Source organism: Puma concolor, chromosome C2 (assembly GCF_028749965.1).
Source record: "Puma concolor isolate L17-30 chromosome C2, mPumCon1.1.hap2, whole genome shotgun sequence".
Classification (NCBI taxonomy): domain Eukaryota; kingdom Metazoa; phylum Chordata; class Mammalia; order Carnivora; family Felidae; genus Puma; species Puma concolor.
In genome coordinates, this window is record NC_141675.1 from 45,719,862 (window position 1) to 45,738,269 (window position 18,408).

The 18,408-nt window shown below is 46.6% G+C and overlaps 1 protein-coding gene across 1 annotated transcript in view; it reads right to left on the reverse strand.

Annotated features, from left to right (window-relative positions):
• Positions 1–3,779: 3,779 nt before the first annotated feature.
• Positions 3,780–18,408, reverse strand: part of CLRN1 (clarin 1) — a 39,679-nt gene continuing 25,050 nt past the window's right edge. Inside the window, exons 2-3 of the mRNA XM_025913915.2 lie at positions 17,385–17,564; positions 3,780–4,615 (exon numbers count right to left, since the gene is read on the reverse strand). Of these exons, the coding sequence (XP_025769700.1) occupies positions 4,350–4,615; positions 17,385–17,564 (446 nt within the window). The 3' untranslated portion in view covers positions 3,780–4,349. The remainder of the gene's footprint in view (positions 4,616–17,384; positions 17,565–18,408) is intronic.

Genomic DNA, 18,408 nt, shown 5'->3' on the forward strand with positions numbered 1-18,408 from the left:
CAGCTGGTGGTGGGTAATATGGCCACAGGGTCACAGCTTCACAAGGGACAGTGGCCAGACAGGACCTAGTGGTGGTGGTGGAGGGTGCTCCTGACCCCAGGCTACCAATGAAGAGGCCTGGAGAATCTTTCATTGGCTTGAAGCAGGAGAGCTTTGCTAGAAAAGAGAGCTTTGGTGGCCTGGCCAAGGTGAGCTAGGCTGCAGCAACGAATAACCATCCAAACTCAGTGGCTTTATAGGAAGTTTCTTTACCAGTCTTGTCACACTCCGGTACAGGTCCTGAAGCCTGCCTCTGTTTCGTAGGCTCGCCGCCTGGATCCCATGACCCCCGAGACTACAGCACCGGGCAAGGACACAGCTGGAGGATGGTGTAGGATGTTCTTCAGTGCCAGGATTGAAAGTGGCATGAGTCACTTCAGCCTATACCCTATCCGTCCAGACTCACTTACTTGACCGCAACGCAAAGTGGGCTGGGAAATGTGGTTCGGCTGTGTGCCTACGAAGAATGTGGGGGAGGACACGTAGCATTTGTCTGCCACAGAGAATCAGGGGGAAAGAGTGACAGCAAAGGAGTGGGACGAAAAGAGCACCTGTGGGATGGGAACTAAGTGTACATGCCCGCTTCTCTAGGGGCTTCTGGCCTGGGATGTGCAACCGACACAATCCTTCATTCTACTCGGCTAAATGGAAGGATAGCGACTGAAGTGCAAATTAGTGAGCTGTGGCATCCTGGAATCCATACCTGCGAATTAGATAGGAGACCCTTTTTTGCATAGGTACAGTTAGTGACAAATCGGAACCCGGGATGTGGCAAGTGTGGGGTGAGCCGCCTGTGGGCACCGAGACCGCATGTTCCCATAGGGCCGGTGCCCGAATTACTTGAGACGCCCAGGCCACCGCTTGGTGTACCTGCTTACTGCGCCAACTGGAGGACAGAGGGGACAGAGGCTAGTGGGAGCCCCCCGGGTCTCACTCTCCTCCAGAATTAGACTCATGGCCCGCAGCGGAAGGACACATCTACCGTTCTGGTCAGTTTCAGAGCACATCGAGGCCCCTTACACCAAGATTCTAGCAAAGAGACATAATCCTTTGAGACACTTGCCTTTTCATTGTTGGGTGGTTTTCACCACAGCACGGCTATTCCCACGGGGTCTCTACAACCACTGCCGAATACTGTCGGATAAGCTCTGTAGGCAACGCTCTCTGGCGATTTCTAACTTAGGTCGTCTGCTCAGCCTCGGACTCATTCAGCCTTTCCGAATAGGCTGGTGAGTCCCAGCTCTGGGAGGGACACTATAGATGTATCTGTAGATGTACACTTAGATGTTATCTAAGGGAGAGTGGGGGTGGGGGTGGGGGTGGGGGGTGGGGAGGGATGGTCACGAAGTCTGTAAATCAGAGCATACATTTATTAAATTTACAGTAGCACTTTTAGGAGCAAGAAAGTGTTTCCTGAGGGGGAACTTCATCCCAGAAGCCAGGGCCCCACGCCTGCCCAGTCTTTCTCTCTCTAGTTTCAAGGAGCAGGTACCTGTTTCTCTAAACTGACCAGCATTGCTTTGTCCCTTGCCACTTGGAGGAGGCGGCTTATCTGTTGAACCAGCCATCACCCCTGATCCAGAAACGACTGCCATGTTGAAAGGGGTTGAGAACTGGTATGCCACCAGATCAAACACTGAGCACCCACACAGTGCAGGATCCAAACATCTAAATAGAAGGATGGGGGACAGCAAGGGAATTAGAAAAACCAGGCCGATGGCTTGGGACTGGCCTTGACGAAGCATTTCTGTAACAACCACACTTTTACCTGTACTGGATCTTGCTGGAAGGGGAGAAGTTGGGGACAACTGAGAGAGAGGTTAAAGCGCCCTGATTTCCGGCCCCCAGAGTCTCTCCCTTGCCTCTTGCTCAGGTTTCCATCAGTAAATGGTCCGGACCATATCCGTTCTAATGGCGAGTCGTGCTTCCCTCGAAGCTGGTGCACCCTGATACTGCCCCGGTGAACCCATCCTCCCTCCACCAGAGTTGGGAGGGGGCAGCCCCCCACCAGGCTCTCCCTAAAAACACGGGCAGAGGGAGAAGAGAGGAATCGCCCTAAGATTGTGTAATGTGTGAGCCACCAGCCAGATTGATCCGCCCTGAATGCTTGTGAAGTGACTAGAGAGCAGCTGTTCTAAGGGAGCAGATGGGGCCATGAGAGCAAAAGACCTTTGTGGAAAGCGCACAGAGGTGAGGTGCCCTCCTCCTCCTGTAGCCCGCCCTGTCTGCACTTGTTTAGTCCCGAAGCTTCCTCCTATGGCCGTGAACGTGTCTTGCACGTTCACTGCAGGGGGTACCCGAACTACTTGGGACGGGTTTCATAGCTCCTCCCCATTCCTCCCCCCACCCCCACCCCCACCCCCACCCCGGCGTGATGAGCATGGGTATTCTCCGAGCTGATGAGGGCGGCTGCAGACAAGTGGAAAGGAAACCGACCAACAGACCGTGGAACTGTGTTTGCAGCCCCAGAGCCAGCAGGGGGCCCCGCATCCCTGAGAGAATGTGAGGATGCTGGCTGCCACCTGGGGAGGGAGGTCGGACACAGCATAATGAGTGTCACTCTTCGGCGCCTTTGATCCCCATAGAGGGAGCCACAAAAGGAGTCCTGGCCAGATCCCTCTTCTAAGGGTCACAGGCCACTGGAACCACACATTTCATCGGAGAGAGGAAAGGGACACAATGTAAGCGCACTCTTCTGAGGGCCCAGATTGTATCTTGTTTTATTTTTGTGTGTGGCATGATTTGCAGGGACCAGCAGCCCTGCCTCGACTTCCCATCCAGGGACCATTGTTAGTTCGCCTATTAGGTTCTCATTAGATTTTCAGCCGCTGCTCCGACTTTTCTCTTTTTACAGAAGAGAGAACAACTGGGGACTTGTTTCCTGAAGAAAGCGTGGTGTTAGAAGTTTTTCAAACCTCTGAGAAGAGAGAGAGGTCAAATGAGAATGTGGGGGCCTGGCTTTCCAAGATCTCAGGCCAATTACCGCGTGGGGAAGGTCCTTGGGCCTTCCTGCCCCCTCCCAGCTACGGAGGCTTCTGTGTTTAACTGTTGCGTGAAGACTTCCAGCACTGGACTCCACTAGCCTGAGCTAGAATTAACATCCTTTCATTGCCAGACTGACTTGTGGTCTTCTAGAAATTCTCCGGGTGTATTTCCTGAATGAAGGTGTGGGGACAGGCATCTGGAAAGTAAAGGTGTATTCTGATGTCAGCCTATGGGCCACGGATCACCAACAGAGCAAGTTGCTTATCAGGGATATAAGCAGTCATTTGTTTCTTGTAAATTGTTCCAAAAGGGAAAAAGTATTTTTTTTTTAGGTGAGCACTTTCAGAACCTCTTGTATGGCGGCTAAGTACCCAGTGGCGAGGGGCCTGGTGGTGTATTCTCTGTCATTCTCTGCTTCTTCCTGAGTGCTTTCTTGAGGGCAGCAGGTCAGGGACAGAGGAAGTGTCTGTTTGGACTCACTTGTGGTCTTTGGTCAGCTGCAGGTCAATTTCATGGGTAATTCAGGAAAAAGAAAATGGGCTTGGGTCATGCTTTGTGACAGCCAGGCCCAAAACCGAGATGTAGTGATACCATCACAATCCCAGAATGTAATGTAATTTTCATAAGTGGGAATTAGTGCTTAAAGACACTAAAGTTAGAAACAACAGCCCCAGTGAGTCATTTGCATTAAGTTTACTAAGAAGAGTCATTTTGCATGATTCGTCAGTGGTCCCAGCAAGTATGTCTGTTTAAAGTACTGTGTTTCCCCACCCGCCTTTTTTTTTTTTTTTTTTCCATTTAGAGGTTTGCAAATTTTGACCAACAGGCATGGATAATAAGACTGTGCTTTAAACGAACTTAAAAAAAAAAAAAAAAAGCATGTGGATACTTTTCATCAATGCTCACTTAGTGCACTATCATTTTAGGAAAGCGATTCCAGCTTTATTTCCTGGTATCTCTGGCAACAAATGTGTGGATGTATCAGAAATCGTATTTGTTTGTATTAAAACATAGTCCCTGTGCCTTTTCATTCCTTCCTGATGGAGCAGGCATTTTACACTTTGATGCGTACATAGGGTAACAATTTGTCCCTTCTAGTCAAGAGCTTTAAGCACGCAGTTCCCATGAAGTAAAACAACCTTCTCAAACCTTCCTTCTGCTCCCCTTACTGAGCCTGTATCCTTAGTACCTCATCTGTAAACATTGCCACGGAGGGCTTGGATGCTTTCATTTGTGCATCTGAAAGGACGGACAAAATTAACCATTTCCAAGTGACCAGAGCAAGTCGACTCCCTTACTTGGCAGATCACAGGAATAGTTGCCTTTCAGTACATTAGATCTGCAGCTACATTGGTTGTCTCCGTGTCTTTAGATTTTGCAAAAGGAAACTGAAATCCAGCAAGTCGTATTAAGAGCCCATTCAAAAAATGAACAAAAAAGCAAATGAAAACAACCCAGAACGAAGCGGTGTATTTTTCACTTTGCGTTTTGTAGGCGTAAGTCCCTTCTTTATCATTTGCAATTTTTTCTGAGAGGTGGTGGATTTTCACTTCAGAGGCAAACAGTATCATGACAAGACAGCCACAGGAGCCTGCAACAGAAGGAGCAAACAATGTGTTGTCACAAATATTTCCCGATTGTAAGGGGCAGGGAAGAGGGTCAGTGTGGAAACTAAAGAAAGCCTTTACCATCACCCTCGTTGGCATCCTTCTCCAAAAATATAGCATTTCACATTTGTAATCATGAGCCTGATTCTCCAAGTGATGGGCGGGGGGCCTGAGTTATGTCCGTGAGCAAAGAAGATATGGTGGAGGTGGGGAGGGTAGAATCTAGCTGATGTCACCAAGACTGAGAGATGTTCCTCTCTGTGTGATGAGTGGGCTGAATGGCTGGCTGGGCACCTTCAAAGCACAATGGTGGGATCCAGCTACAAAGCAGCCACTGCTGTGATGTGGCTTTAAGAGAACAAATTTCTCTGTACTTCACAGACCATGCAGAAAAAATTCCAGCCATGCAGCCCCCTTATGAAAGGGCCTAGGGCTTCCTTCAGAAGAGTTCCATGACCTCTCCCTCAGAAGGGCTCCTCTCTCCTCCAGCTCCCACCTGGCCACGGCTGCCCAGAGGAGTCCCTGAGCAAAGGGAGCCATACATAAAGCATTGAAGCGACAGTATCTGTTCTCCTTGTGTCTAACAAAACTCGGGATTTTTACCTGGGTGTGTGTGGCTGCCTTGAATAAAGGCCTCACTGTTTGGTTGAGAGGGGCGGGGTGAGGGCAGGAGAGTTTCCTTGAAGTATGCATGTATCAGATGGCTGCCCTGTCTTCTCCCCCTTCCTCCTTCCTGTAGCTGAAATATGGATGCAATGGCTGGAGCTCCAGCAGACATTTTGGACCAGGTGGCCTCAGAAATGGAAGCCATGTACTATAGAAAAACAAGAATGGAGGAGAATGGATTTCAGACACCTGGAGCTACCAGGCCAACCCTAGACTTCAAACTCTAGGTTTTTATGTGGAAGAAAAATAAATATCTATTTTGTTTAATCCACTATTATTATTTTTCCCTCATGTACTACTCATTGGTAGCCTAATCTAATCTTAAAGGTGCAGCTGTGGTGTGGGTGATCTCCCTGCAGGACAGGGGCACTCCATACTAAGTGGTGCCTGGAAGTTCTGAGAGGCCCTCTCCCTGAAGATGGAGAATGGGAGACCCCCAGATGGGTGGGTGGCACAGAGGACAGAAGCAGGTGGCAAGTGGATAACAAGGTGCCCAGGCCTTCCACAGCTAGTGTTGCATCCCAGGCCACCTCGGTGGGGGTCGAGTTAATAGGAGACTTGCTGAGATGGTCTTCTAACTTGGGTCAAACCAGTTTGGATTCGGACCCTGATTCCTCCACTTACTCTGTGAAATTAGGCAATTTTAATCTCCAAGTCTCAATTTTCTCATCTCTAAAATGTGAATAATGGAGATGATGCACGATTCGCACTTGTCATTAGAATTGACACACATAAATGCTTACTAATCGGTAGCTATTCCTACGCTTTTTATGTACTCTTTTCATCTCGCAAGTCCTTGCCACAATCCCTTACCCCCCACCCCCACCCCACCACACACCAAAAACCCCTGACTGTTTCGGATAAGCCCCCCAAAAGAATATAGTACAGGCTCTTGTTCCTCCAATTACTCTCCCATTAGGTTTTTGACTCCTTTAGAATGGGTAAGTGCTTTTTGCCCTTCAGTTAAAGTTTATTCAGATACCCTGGGAGCAGCAATATACTGGCTTCAGTACCCATTCATTAATTCACTCATTCATTGATTCCACTCGGCGTGCTATGTGCCAAGCTCAGGGATAATGGTGGATATGTAAACGTTAAAGAAAATACATATGGTTTCTGCTCTAACAGAGAATAGAATAGGGTAGGGAACACACATAAGACAATTGTAAACCGATTTCAGTGAGTGTAATAGCAAGGGAGGTACAGGTGGCTATTACTGAGAGGGTGGGCAGCATCATGGAAGGTTCCTTGGAAGTAGCTGTAGGAAAAGTTGGCTGAGCAAAGGGAGGCTGGACCGGTGTGGGGAGTGGTCTGGACATGAGGAGCTATAATGCAAATGATGGCCCCCATTCCTTTTCCAAAGGTCGGGTTTGCATTGGGATCGACGTAGAGACAGGATCTTGTGGGAGTAAGAGGTGAAGGGTGGGGTGAGCAGGGAAGGAGCTATCCCATTTCTTTCATTTTAGAATTTTGCATAGGGCTGGCCCATCCACTTGATCATCATCGTAATATACCCCCAAATAATCAAATGATGCAGTTCTCTTGAAACTTCACTTCTCGCCAGCCTCAGCGCAGTAGTTGAGAGTATTCCCTTGTAAAATTCGTCAGCCTATTTTTGTATTCGGAGCTTAAAACCAGAGCTCTCCCCTGGCAAAATCGTATTATTCCTTTCTTGTTAGATCCAACAAAAAGGCTGCAATGCTGTTTTCTCTTTATCTTTCATTTGAAAATTGTGGAGAAAATGCCATTGCTTTTACCAGAAGAACTTTCTTTGTCTGAGGAGATGGTGAATTTCAGACAGAAGCGAAACACTGTTATTTCCTTCCTGCTTGAAAGGAAAATTCAAGCTAGGTTTCCTTTTCGAGTTGTTAAATATTTTAGAGGTATTACTTTGTTAGGGCGACAGCATCATAGTGAGACTGCATTTCAAATTCCTGAAGTAAAGGTTGCTTGGGGTATCTTAAGACTCGCAGCCTTTCACCATAGCTAGTCATCCAAGCATGCAAGCTCCCAAAACAGAGCGCATGGTCCAGTAGTTGAGAGGATGGTCTGAGATTCTGTTCTGGATTCTGGAGTTAACCATGGGGTCAACTTTGTCATTTCAGAGTCGGAGCACAATAACCTCGCTTGAATTTTTGCCAACCCTGTGACTGTGAAGAGATGTGAAGGGAAACAACTTACTGTGATGTTAGGGTATCTTTGCTTCTCTCTGTCCATGGCTCTAAAAGAGATGTGGGACCAAGGATAACTACAACCTATGGACCAAAAGATACACATGAAACATATCTTCTCTTTGTGGCCTGGATGCCAGGCACACGGGGAGAGGTGTGTAAGGGATGGGGGTGATGGTGGGAATAGGGCTTAGCACTTTTCCAATATGGCCCTTAGTCCCCAGCAAGGGGGCTCCTTGCTCTGGGTCCCACATTTAGAGGGTGCTGCTCTCTCTCTTCTAGAAAGACCCTTCCTCACCCTCCGGTGAGGGTCAATGGGATGAGCCCATCTTGAGTCCCTCACCCACATTCTAGCTCGTGCTCCTGGGACCTGGGACTTCCCTCCCCAAACGGCCCTGAGTGCATTTCCAGGGCTGCATGGGTATCTGTCTTCTTTGGAGCAGTCGCTCTAAGGGCAGACTTTGTGGCTGGTGTTGCACAGCCCTGAGGCCTGAAGATGGCCAAGGAACAGCTACTGTGAGGGTGCAGTCAGAGCTCAGATACACAGTAGAGTGTACACGTGGGGCCCTTTGCAGTGTGGATAGAACCAAGCAAGAGGAGGGAAGTGGACAGACAGGGGCCAGCTCTTCTCTGTCACCGCATTCAGGTCCAGAATTTTAAATGTGAATGTGGCCTTCCAGGTCCTTATGGAGAGATGTTGTCAAGGCAGAAGGATAGAGCATGTCTCATTGAATAGTTTATTAGCTTATGACTTTCAAATGTTCAGACATGTGGTATGTGGACTGTCATTAATAGTCTTGCTCAAGGCCTCACAAATGTTAGGATCAGGCCTGCGTGCTTCCTTCTTCCTTTTCCCAGCTATCCATGTTCCCCAGGAGTCCCAACTCAGCCGGGGCCCTTTGGACAGATGCCTCACGTGTTTGTCTGACCAACACTGCTCCTGCTCATGAGGAAGGTTCGAGTACATTAGATGTAGGAAAGCCTGCCAAGACGTGCTCCAGCTAGAATTTGGGACGTAACCAGGCACAGGACCCACGTTTTGCTGTCATGCGTCTTACCCAGAGACCAGCCATTTTCCTTTATGTGTTTGATTGCCCTGCCATCTGGCTGGTACTGTAATATTTATTTCCCCCTTTAATGACTGATTACTGAGTTAATCCCTGACTGAAAAGGATAGCTGAGTTATAGAGCTGTCACACAATGAATTACCAGTCAATTAACAAACATTTGTAATGTGCTAGACATTGCACACTCATGACTGTCCTCTGGCAGCTCTCTGGGACTGCAGAGCTGGACGCCTCTCTCCTCCAGTCCTTACAATACAGGGAGCAAAGGTCACGGCCAACAAGAGAGCTGCCTCTTCGTCCCTGGCTGATCGTGAGGGTGACTATGCCGTGATGGGTGAGAACAGCCTGCCAGGATCTCTGTGAGTCCAGGGTACTGTGGGCTTCAGGGGAAATGTGTCCTCAAAGGTGAAAAAAAAAAAAAAAAAAAAAAGCTCTGATACATTCTCCTATTATCACTAAGATTGTATTGTGGGAAATAATAAATTAGAATTTCAATTCCATTTAAAGTAATGGCCAACATTTCCAGAAAGCTAGCACGTCATCTTTAAGCTCTCTTACAGATGACAAATACTAGAGGCATTCCATTGCCTCTGCAGAATGATAAATTGATAATTTCCTTCTTTAAGGAGTCTTGAAAGATGATAAATGGAGGTGGAAAAGCCGCAGCTTTGCAGGTGTAGGTACTAATTTTCTGTGAAATTATGCAATCTCAGTAGAAAGCCAGTTATCAAAGGTGAGGTCTCCAGCAATAATTTCTTCCGCAAATGAAAGCGGTTCTGTCTTCACCCTGCTGTAGAGACCAGTGGCTGCTATCTAGAAAAGGGACAGCAGGACAAGTAAAACAAGTTAATACCTAAGAGTAGATTTTGAGGTCTTGATGGGGAGAAATTTGGTCATGTGTTTCCAAAGAGAAGGTGTGGATGAAAGAACACCACCAGTTAGGTTCAGCTTTTTCTCCTCATCTCCTGTACTGGAGAGTTGAAGAACCCACATCTAACTTAAGTTTTACAAATGTCATGTCAGTAGAGCAGTGATTTGTGCAAAGAAGAAATGATCTAAAAACGCGATCTTTTTTCTAATTTGAACTGACTCTCAGAAAAGGAGAATATCCTTTGTTTCAGAAAATACACAGAGCTACTTCTGCTCTATTCGTTTATTCAACAAATGTTTGTTGGGTGCCTACTGCAGCATTCTGGGCCCTCGGGATACAGCCCTGGATGAGCCGACAGAAATCCCTGTCTTCATGGAGCTGTCAGTGGTGGAGACAGTGGAGAAGAGGCAATAACTAGATAAGCGAGGACATTCTGTCACTTATCAGAGTGTGATTTGCACTAAGGGGAACAAAATAAAGCAGGGAAGGGGGTGTCCAGGGAGGCCTCAGGGAGAAGATGATGTTTTAGTGCCTCTTGAAGAAAGTCAAGGAATGAGAAAGGTAAGTGAAGGGAAGAGCATTTTGGGGTAAGGAAACAGTGTGCGCAGAGGACCCGGGCGGTTTGGGCAGAGAGAGGCAGAGAGCCATGCAGAGAGGAGTAAGAGGTGAGCCGTGTGTGGGGGCAGGGGCTGGCGGGGTCCTGGGGTAGGCGCATCAAGTGGTGCTTTAGAGGTCATAGCAAGGACTTGCGCTGAGACTCTAAAACAAACAGAAAGGAAGACACACTTGCATGTTCTGAATAGGAAGGGAGGGGCGCCTGGGTAGCTCAGTCGGTTGGGCGGCCGACTTCGGCTCAGGTCACGATCTCGTGGTCCACGAGTTCGAGCCCCGCGTCGGGCTCTGGGCTGATGGCTCAGAGCCTGGAGCCTGCTTCCAATTCTGTGTCTCCCTCTCTCTCTGCCCCTCCCCCGTTCATGCTCTGTCTCTCTCTGTCTCAAAAATGAATAAAACGTTAAAAATTTAAAAAAAAAAAAAAAAAAAAGGAAGGGAGTCTGTTTGCGCTTGTGATAGAACAAGATTGAACATCTCCTTGCACGAGGTCATGGCCGGGTACAGGGCAAAGTGCGTTAACCTTTTCCAGCACCCTCGACATGAGTAACCTGGAGTGCAATCCTGTCACTGCCCTGCTGCCACCGGCACCTCAAGTCAGAATCTCTGGTCCTTTGCCATCACGGGCTGGCTAATACTACTTCTTTCCTTCTGTGGCCTCCTTCCTAAAGTCTATGCTGAGAAGCCAGTAGAATACTGTCGTTGCCGACTTTTCCTACCACGATCCCGTCCTTCAGCTTTGCTCAGGCTCGGTGGCTTTGATGCCTGGATATCCCTGTATCTCCCTTCTCAGACTTTAGATAACAGCTCCTCCATAAGGACTGAAGTGGAAACAAGACCCGGAGAGTTTCTGACCACAGTTACAGAATAATATGTCCTAGACATATTACAGAGGCCAGGATATTTGGAGTACTGAAATTGATATGTAATGTAAGCCTTCATCTATTTTTGTACTGCTCTTTATTTTCCTGTCTGTGTGTTTCATGTGTGACTGTGCTTGTTTATGTTCCATGCCATAGTTGTAATTATCATAATTAATTAGGCCCGTATCAGGAACATCTCCCTTTTAAATGAAGGCAGCCATTGTATTTGTTTGCCTTGCTTGGTATAACTCCTAACATGATACTATGTGTAAGAGAAGACGTAATAAATACAATTTGCAATAAGCCCACATTTTGGAAGTTTTCACCACCTCCAGAAGGCCTGAGCCAATGCCTCTCATATCACCTTCAGAGAGTATTCACTGAACTATCTAGAATGTTCTATGCATGATCCATGGAAAGTCTTCCACCTGGCCTCTTCTCTTCTCCTTGCAGATCTGGGACTATGCCATCAACTGGGAAACTTCTAGAATGCAGTATAGAAAGGCAGACACTCATGTATCAGTGCCCCAGTGTGAAACTGTGGATCCAGTCGCTTCCATGCCCAGACGCTTCTTCTTTGGCTCCCTCTCTTTCTCTACCTCCCTAATTTGTGTACATTTCTCTCTCTCTGTCTCCCACTGTATTAGAAACCTGGAGGGAAGTGTTTTCGACCCTGTTTTCCCCATTCTGCCTTCCCCTCCCATTTACTCTCCCATTTATGCTTCCACAAAGCTCACTGTTCAGCAGTACTCTTGAAAAACGCCCATCTTATAGCTTCACGGACATCATGACCTCCTGGTTTTCCTTCCTCCCCTCTAGACACACCTAGTCAGTGTCCTTTGCCGGCCGTTCCTCCTCAACCCAAAAGTGAACTGCTGGTGTTCTTCGGGGATTGGTCCTAGGCCAATTTTTCTCTATCTACATTCTCTCCCCAGATGATCTCATCCATTTCCATTGCTTTAAATAATATCTATATCCTGACAACTCCTAAATTTATGTCTTTTGTCTAGACCTCTTCTCTGAGCTCCAGACTCATATATCCCACTGGCTACTTGCCATCTCTACTCACATACCTCCTAGGGTCTCAAACTTGACATGCCCCAAATAGAACATTGATTTCTAGTGCTAAGCTCCTCCTTCCACATCTTTCTTGCCCTGAACTCTAAGTCTATTCCTCCCCTTGTCTTATTCGTCTTGGTAAATGCCACCACTGTCGACTTGCTTCAGCCACCGGCAAAAGGCTTTACTTTTGGATCTACTTTCAAAATGTTTTTAGAATCCATTCATCTCTCTCCATGTCCAAGGCAATATAGCCTAGTCTTTCACCAGACATTTCTTAAAAGGTAAATCAGCAACCTCATGTCTCCTTAAACTCTTTCACAAGTTTCTCAATGTAATTAGAATCAATTCTGAAAGATTTACCCTGGCTGACTTTTGAGGTCTGACATTAACTGCCATCAACAGGTCTTGATAATAATGTTGGTGTTTTTTGTTTTTTTTTCTCTCATTTCCCCCTCATTACTTACCCCTAGCCACCTGGGCCTTCTTTCAGTTCCCACAGCAAGCCGACCTCTTTCCTTAGAGTCTTCACACGTGCTTTCTCCTCTCCTTGGGACAGTCTCTAGGGGTCCTCAGCTCCTTTGAATCCTTAGAACTACTTGCTGCCCAGTGCATCAAAGCCCCATCCCTTCTTTCTTTCCATTCTCTATTAGAGCAGCATGTTGATCAACCTTATGGGATTGAGTGTCATCTCTAATTGCTTATGTACGCTTTTGTTTGATTCTCCTGCTAGACTGTAGGTTCCATGAAAGTAGGACTGTGTGTACCTGATTGGTTGTGGCATCACCAGTTCCTATTATGATGGCCGGCACATAGTGGGCATTCAGTCAGGGTTTGTTAAATAAGGGACACGTATGCACCTAAGTCAGTGGTTCTCAATACTGGTCACGCATTAGAATTACCCGAGAGAGATTTATAAAAACACCTGTACCCAAGCCCCACCCCCAGAGACCCCAATTTAATTAGTGTAGCACGGGGCCTGGCATCAGCACTTTTAGGGAGTTTCCCGAGTGATTTTAATGTAGAGTCCAGAAAGAGAATCACTGCCCAAAATGAACTAAGGGAACCCATTGAGGTATTACTGAAATCCTAACTTGGGGAATGGTTTCTCAAATCTAGTTTATAACTGACAAGATGAGAAAGAGCACGTGGGCTGCATTGCCTGTGTTTCATGAACAGTGATGGTGGACAGAGATGCTACATGAAGAGGGCTGAGGAATAAGATGAACCAAACTGGAAGCCATAAGTAGTAGAAGGAACATCTGGTCAGAGAGGGCGACAGGCTATCAGGCCATAGCATGAGCAAGCGCTGGTGCCTGAAACCTTTGGTGGCCTAATCCAAAGGTTTGTTCTCTTTCCTTCTCTGTCTCCAGGGTCTGGCATGTGCACTGGGACATAGGAGGAAAGGCTCATAGCTCCGTTACCCCAGCAGTGTGGAAGGAAGACCTCTTCTCCTTCCTTCTCCTGTGTCTTCATGCCTCAGGATGCCAAGCCTTGGGTCCCCATCCAGCAAGGGAGTAGACAGATCCAAATGATATCGGTATGAGGAAAGGGGGCATCTTGGGGAACCCAGGGCTGAGTGGGAGAAGAAGAGAAAGGAGGTCTGAGGAGGAAGAAATTTTCTCTGCTGACTATGAGGAGGGCTGCCTGGGCAGAGAAACAGGGGAGGAGACTCAGTGGAAAAGAGCTGCTCTTCCCCACACCCCCCACTGCTGGCCAGCAGAGGGGTTTTTAATGGAGTGTGACTCACACGGGAACAAAATGACTTCCTAACACAGGCTGTCCCCTCTTTGTGTGTTTATCTGTTGGCTCATAGTTAGAGTGTTTGTGATAAGACCGTAATCCCCATCCTTCCACGATGAGGGTTTAGAGCTGGGATCTCCATGAATATTATAACTTCGGATAAGCATTTCCAAAACTCCAGGGGCTTCTGCTTACTGTATGTATATTGAAGCCGAATGAGGTAGTCTGCGATTCAAGAGTGATCTGTTTACCCCCAAAGGTCACAAACCATCAGTCCATTTGACCCTGACACGTGTTTTGTTTTAAAAAGTGATGGAAAGTTTTGCTATTTAAAAATACGGATTGGGGGCTTTAAAAAGCAGACGATGTGCAAAACACCTGTCCTTTACCTTCTGCGAGACAGATCTGGAGCCAGCTCCTTCTTTCCCTTCCTCCCCGTCTCTTCCTTCCCTCATCCACAAACCTTTATTGAGGGCCTGCTTTTGCAACAAGTTCAAAGATAAATAAGATATAATGTAAGCGCAGGGTCTGTGTGTTCCCGCATATATTTCTGTGCTCAGGTTTTCTTCGCATCAGACTTGGCCAAGGGCCGAGATAAGATCTGGGACTTGGATTAAATGCTGCATTCTCGGAGTCATCTCGCTTTTCAAATACCGTTAGTTTGGTCGTCCGTTAGAACTGTCAAATAATTTGTCTTCCAAATGGGCTGCTCTTCTGAATTCCGTTCAGAGGCTGGAGTGCGAGATGGCTGTGCCAGTTAATAAGCTGCCGTGTCTGGGCTTCATACGAGCCTTTTCTCTGCTTTGTGATGCTGGGTCAAGACTCCCCTGTCTCTAGTCTGCCTTGTCAGCTGCTTCCCGTTATGCTCTGTCAACAGACAGCTGTGGGGAGGGGACACGAGCTGGACGGAGCACTGGGGGACTTCCCAGGCCCCTCGACCCTCCCAGAGCGGCTGCGGGTGTCCCGCGACACTCTCGTCTCCTCAGAGGGCTGAGACCTCTGGGAGAGAGCGCCCCGGCCTCTCTCAAGCCGCCAGGTTCTGGTAACTCCAGACTGTTCTTCAGATCTTTAAGCCCTGGGAATGGCGGCTGCTTTCTGAGAGCGCCGTCTCGGAGTTACCTCAGGGGCTCCTTTCTGTGCTGCTGGTCCTCTGACACCTGTGCAATCAGTCCCTGACGGCCCTGGTCCCCAAGAGCTTGCAGCAGAATCACCTGAGAGGCTTGTTGAACACATTGCTGGGCACATCCCTCCCCCTCCAGAGTTTCCGGTGCAGGAGCAGGTCTGGGGTGTGGATTTGCTTTTCTATCAAGTTCCCAGGTAAGACAAGGCTCCTGGTCTGGGGACCCCACTCTAAGAACCACTGCTGAACATTATGTTCCCTCCGGGAAAATAGCGCGTGTTCTGTTTTCTGGCTAGCCTCTGATTGAGTTAATGGCCTTCACTAAAATAGCACACCACCCAGCTCTACCAGTTTGGTTTGTTATGCTGGGGGAGCACGGAGGTAAAGCCAACATCCACTTCTCACCTGGCCCTACCTGTGAGATTACATCACTCTGTGGGTCTTTCTGTCCCCACCCTGCCCCTCAGCCTTCCTTTACATATCTCACCCCATCTCTCCCCCGCCCTTTTCCTCTGCCTCTGTGGGCCTGCTCTGCTAATCCCATCCATTTGAATTCCGATTTCTCTAACGGGTACTAAGTGCCCCAGCTAACACCTCCTTCTGGGTTTGATGTTTCAAGTCCACAAACACGTACTGAAGTGTTTACTGTGCGCACAGCCTCACGCTGGATGCCCTGGCTGCAGATGCCAGGATGAGAAAGACTGGTCTCTGCCGTCTTAGGGTCACTGTTGCTGCACAGTTTAGAACTGTGCTATCTGCTGGTGAAAGACGTGGGGAAAATATTAGCAGAACCCCCACAAGAGAGAGAACTGCTCTGGTTAAGTGAATTATTTGATTAGCAAGATGTGGATGAGGCAAGACTCTGAGATGGGCGCTCAAGTACCGATGGAGAGAGGCTGGGGTGTTGTTGCAAGGTGACTGAGCCCCTGTTAACCACAAGGCTCTGCTTCATAGAGAAGGAGCTTTGCAGGTTTGTGGCCAGAGTTGATTTGTGCTAGGAGAAGGGAGCCGTGTCCAGACAAAGAAGGGCCTGGGGCCTGCCGACAGTTAAAGGGCAACGTCAGGGAAGGAAACAGTCTAATGGGGATTTTTTTTATGTTTATTTACTTATTATTTTTTTAAATGTTTATTTATTTTTGAGAGAGAGAGCGCGCGCGAGCGAGAGAGAGAGAGAGAGAGAGACAGAGCACAAGTGGGGGAGGGGCAGAGAGCAAGGGAGACAGAATCTGAAGCAAGCTCCAGGCTCTGAGCTGTCAGCACAGAGCCCGATGAGGCACTCGAACCCGCAAAATGGGAGATCATGACCTGAGCCGAAGTCAAACGCTCAACCGACTGAGCCACCCAGGCACCCCTATTTATTTATTTTTGAGAGAGGGAGAGAGTGAGCATGAACAGAAGACAGAGGGAGACAGAGAATCCCAAGCAGGCTCTGCCCTGTCAGCATAGAGCCCAACGTGGGGCTCGAACTCCCAAACCGTGAGATCATGACCTGAGTCAAAATCAAGTCAGATGCCTAACCAACTGAGCCACCCAGGGACCCCTCTAACAGGGATTTTCAATCCACTGTTGGCCGGTGTGAGTTGTAACCTCACATCTCTACATGGAATCATTAACAGAACTATGGATGCTTCCTGGGACTATGACAAAGTACTATGTCTTCTTGCAAGTCTGAAATGTGAAATGAGAGGCCTTCCATAGAAACGCTACATACGAGTTATGTATACATTTTTTATTTTCTCATCTTTCTCTTCTCCTTGTAACTATATCCTAAACACCCTGAGGCACTACCTTGAGTTTGTATTCTTTTCCATCTGCCTTGGTTATTGAGTAGGACATGTTTATTGATGAACTGATTGCTGAGTTTAGAGTTTATTTTTTTCCCAGATACATACATCGTTAGGCTACACAAAGTACCTAAAGGCTTGAATATTACAACTCATGTGGGCAGAACACTGGCCCTTCACTTCTGTTGCATGATTTGTATTTATTTTTCTGATTATGACCTGAGATCAAGACCTGAGCTGAGATCAAGAGTCAGACACTCAACCAACTGAGCCACACAGGTGCTCCTGTTTTTCTGATTGTGAATAAATAAATGCACATTATTGAACATTTGGAAACATTAAAAGGCATGAGAGAAAGTGAAAATCACACATAATTTCCCTGCTCAGAGGTAACTACCGCAAATATAATGGTCTCTCTCTCTCTCTCTTTCTGTGTATCTGTATGGAGGCTAGAGAGAGTATATGTACAATATACATATACTCCTATATATTGTCCATATTTATATATAGTTATAAAATCTTATACACTGTTTTATTCACTTTTGATACAAGCATGCATCCTTTTGATTACATCTTCAAAATGTGATTTAATGTCACTATCATTTATTCATACAGAGTATCATAATGTGTATCTCAAATTTCCCATTGTTGGATAATTATATTTTTCTCTACTTTCATAATCATACATAACACTACAGTGGACATCCATCTATATGTACTATAACTCTACATTTAGGTAGACCTGTCTTTTGACACACTGGAAGGCACATTTGTCTTCAGAAGGAGAATTTTGTACCCACCTGACATGAAGCTCAAAAGATACAACCCTAGTGGGCCATGAAGGGTTTCAAAGGGCTTGCCAAAAGCATTATACATGAAGAAGGCCGTTCCCACCATGGTTAAAACAACCAGGATCGTGGAGAAGAGAATGACGTTGACGTGGATGCTCAAGGGGATCACTTTGAGCAAATCTGGGAAAACTAAAGATAAAACAAAGATTAGAAGAACTTTCATTAGTGATAGTCTGCAAATGTAATTTCAAAAATTAAATCCTTCTTCTTTTTAACCTCAAAAATCACTAAAATCCTTCCGATGAATACATTCTCACTTACTAATTTACAAGGGATTTAGAAAAAGGTTTAAACACAGGATTATTTTCTAGAACTCACCAGTAGAGACCAACAAAGAGGAGAGTTGAAGGAATTTTTTCTACCCTTGGTCATATGTAATTATTTGAATAAACAAGTGCTGGCTTTACAACCCAAAACTGTGCATGTTGATGACCAAACTTTTAATGACATTTCTCAGTAGACATTTTTTTTTTTTTTTAATCTATCTTGAAATGACATTTTTGGTTTGGGAATATCTGGGGGAGTTCAAACATCAGGAAGTATTTCTATTTCTTTTACTACCAAAAAAGAAAAAATTGTTTCTAGTCCACACCAAGATTAAAAAATGGGGTATTTTCAGTCAACTTCAATATTTTCATGTAGTACAAGCTGTGGGAAAATAATTTCTGGTGATACGAGAAATATTTTCCATTTAGAAAACATGCCAAATCTATTTCTAGATTTTGTGTTCAGGGCAAGTTTTTCTTGTTTGCAGAGGAAATGAAATACTTTATAAATGTAGGGTTTCTCTTATCTGATGTGGCATCAGTATGCTCAGCATCAGCAAACCTGGCGAGACCAATCTGGGGAAGTTTAGTGCAGCCCATTTAAGTTTCCCCAACATTTATCAAGTGCTTTCTTAATTTATTTACTGGGCACCTAGTATGTGCGAGGCATTGTTCTGGCTGCTGGAAAGAGAGCCATAAAATAAGAT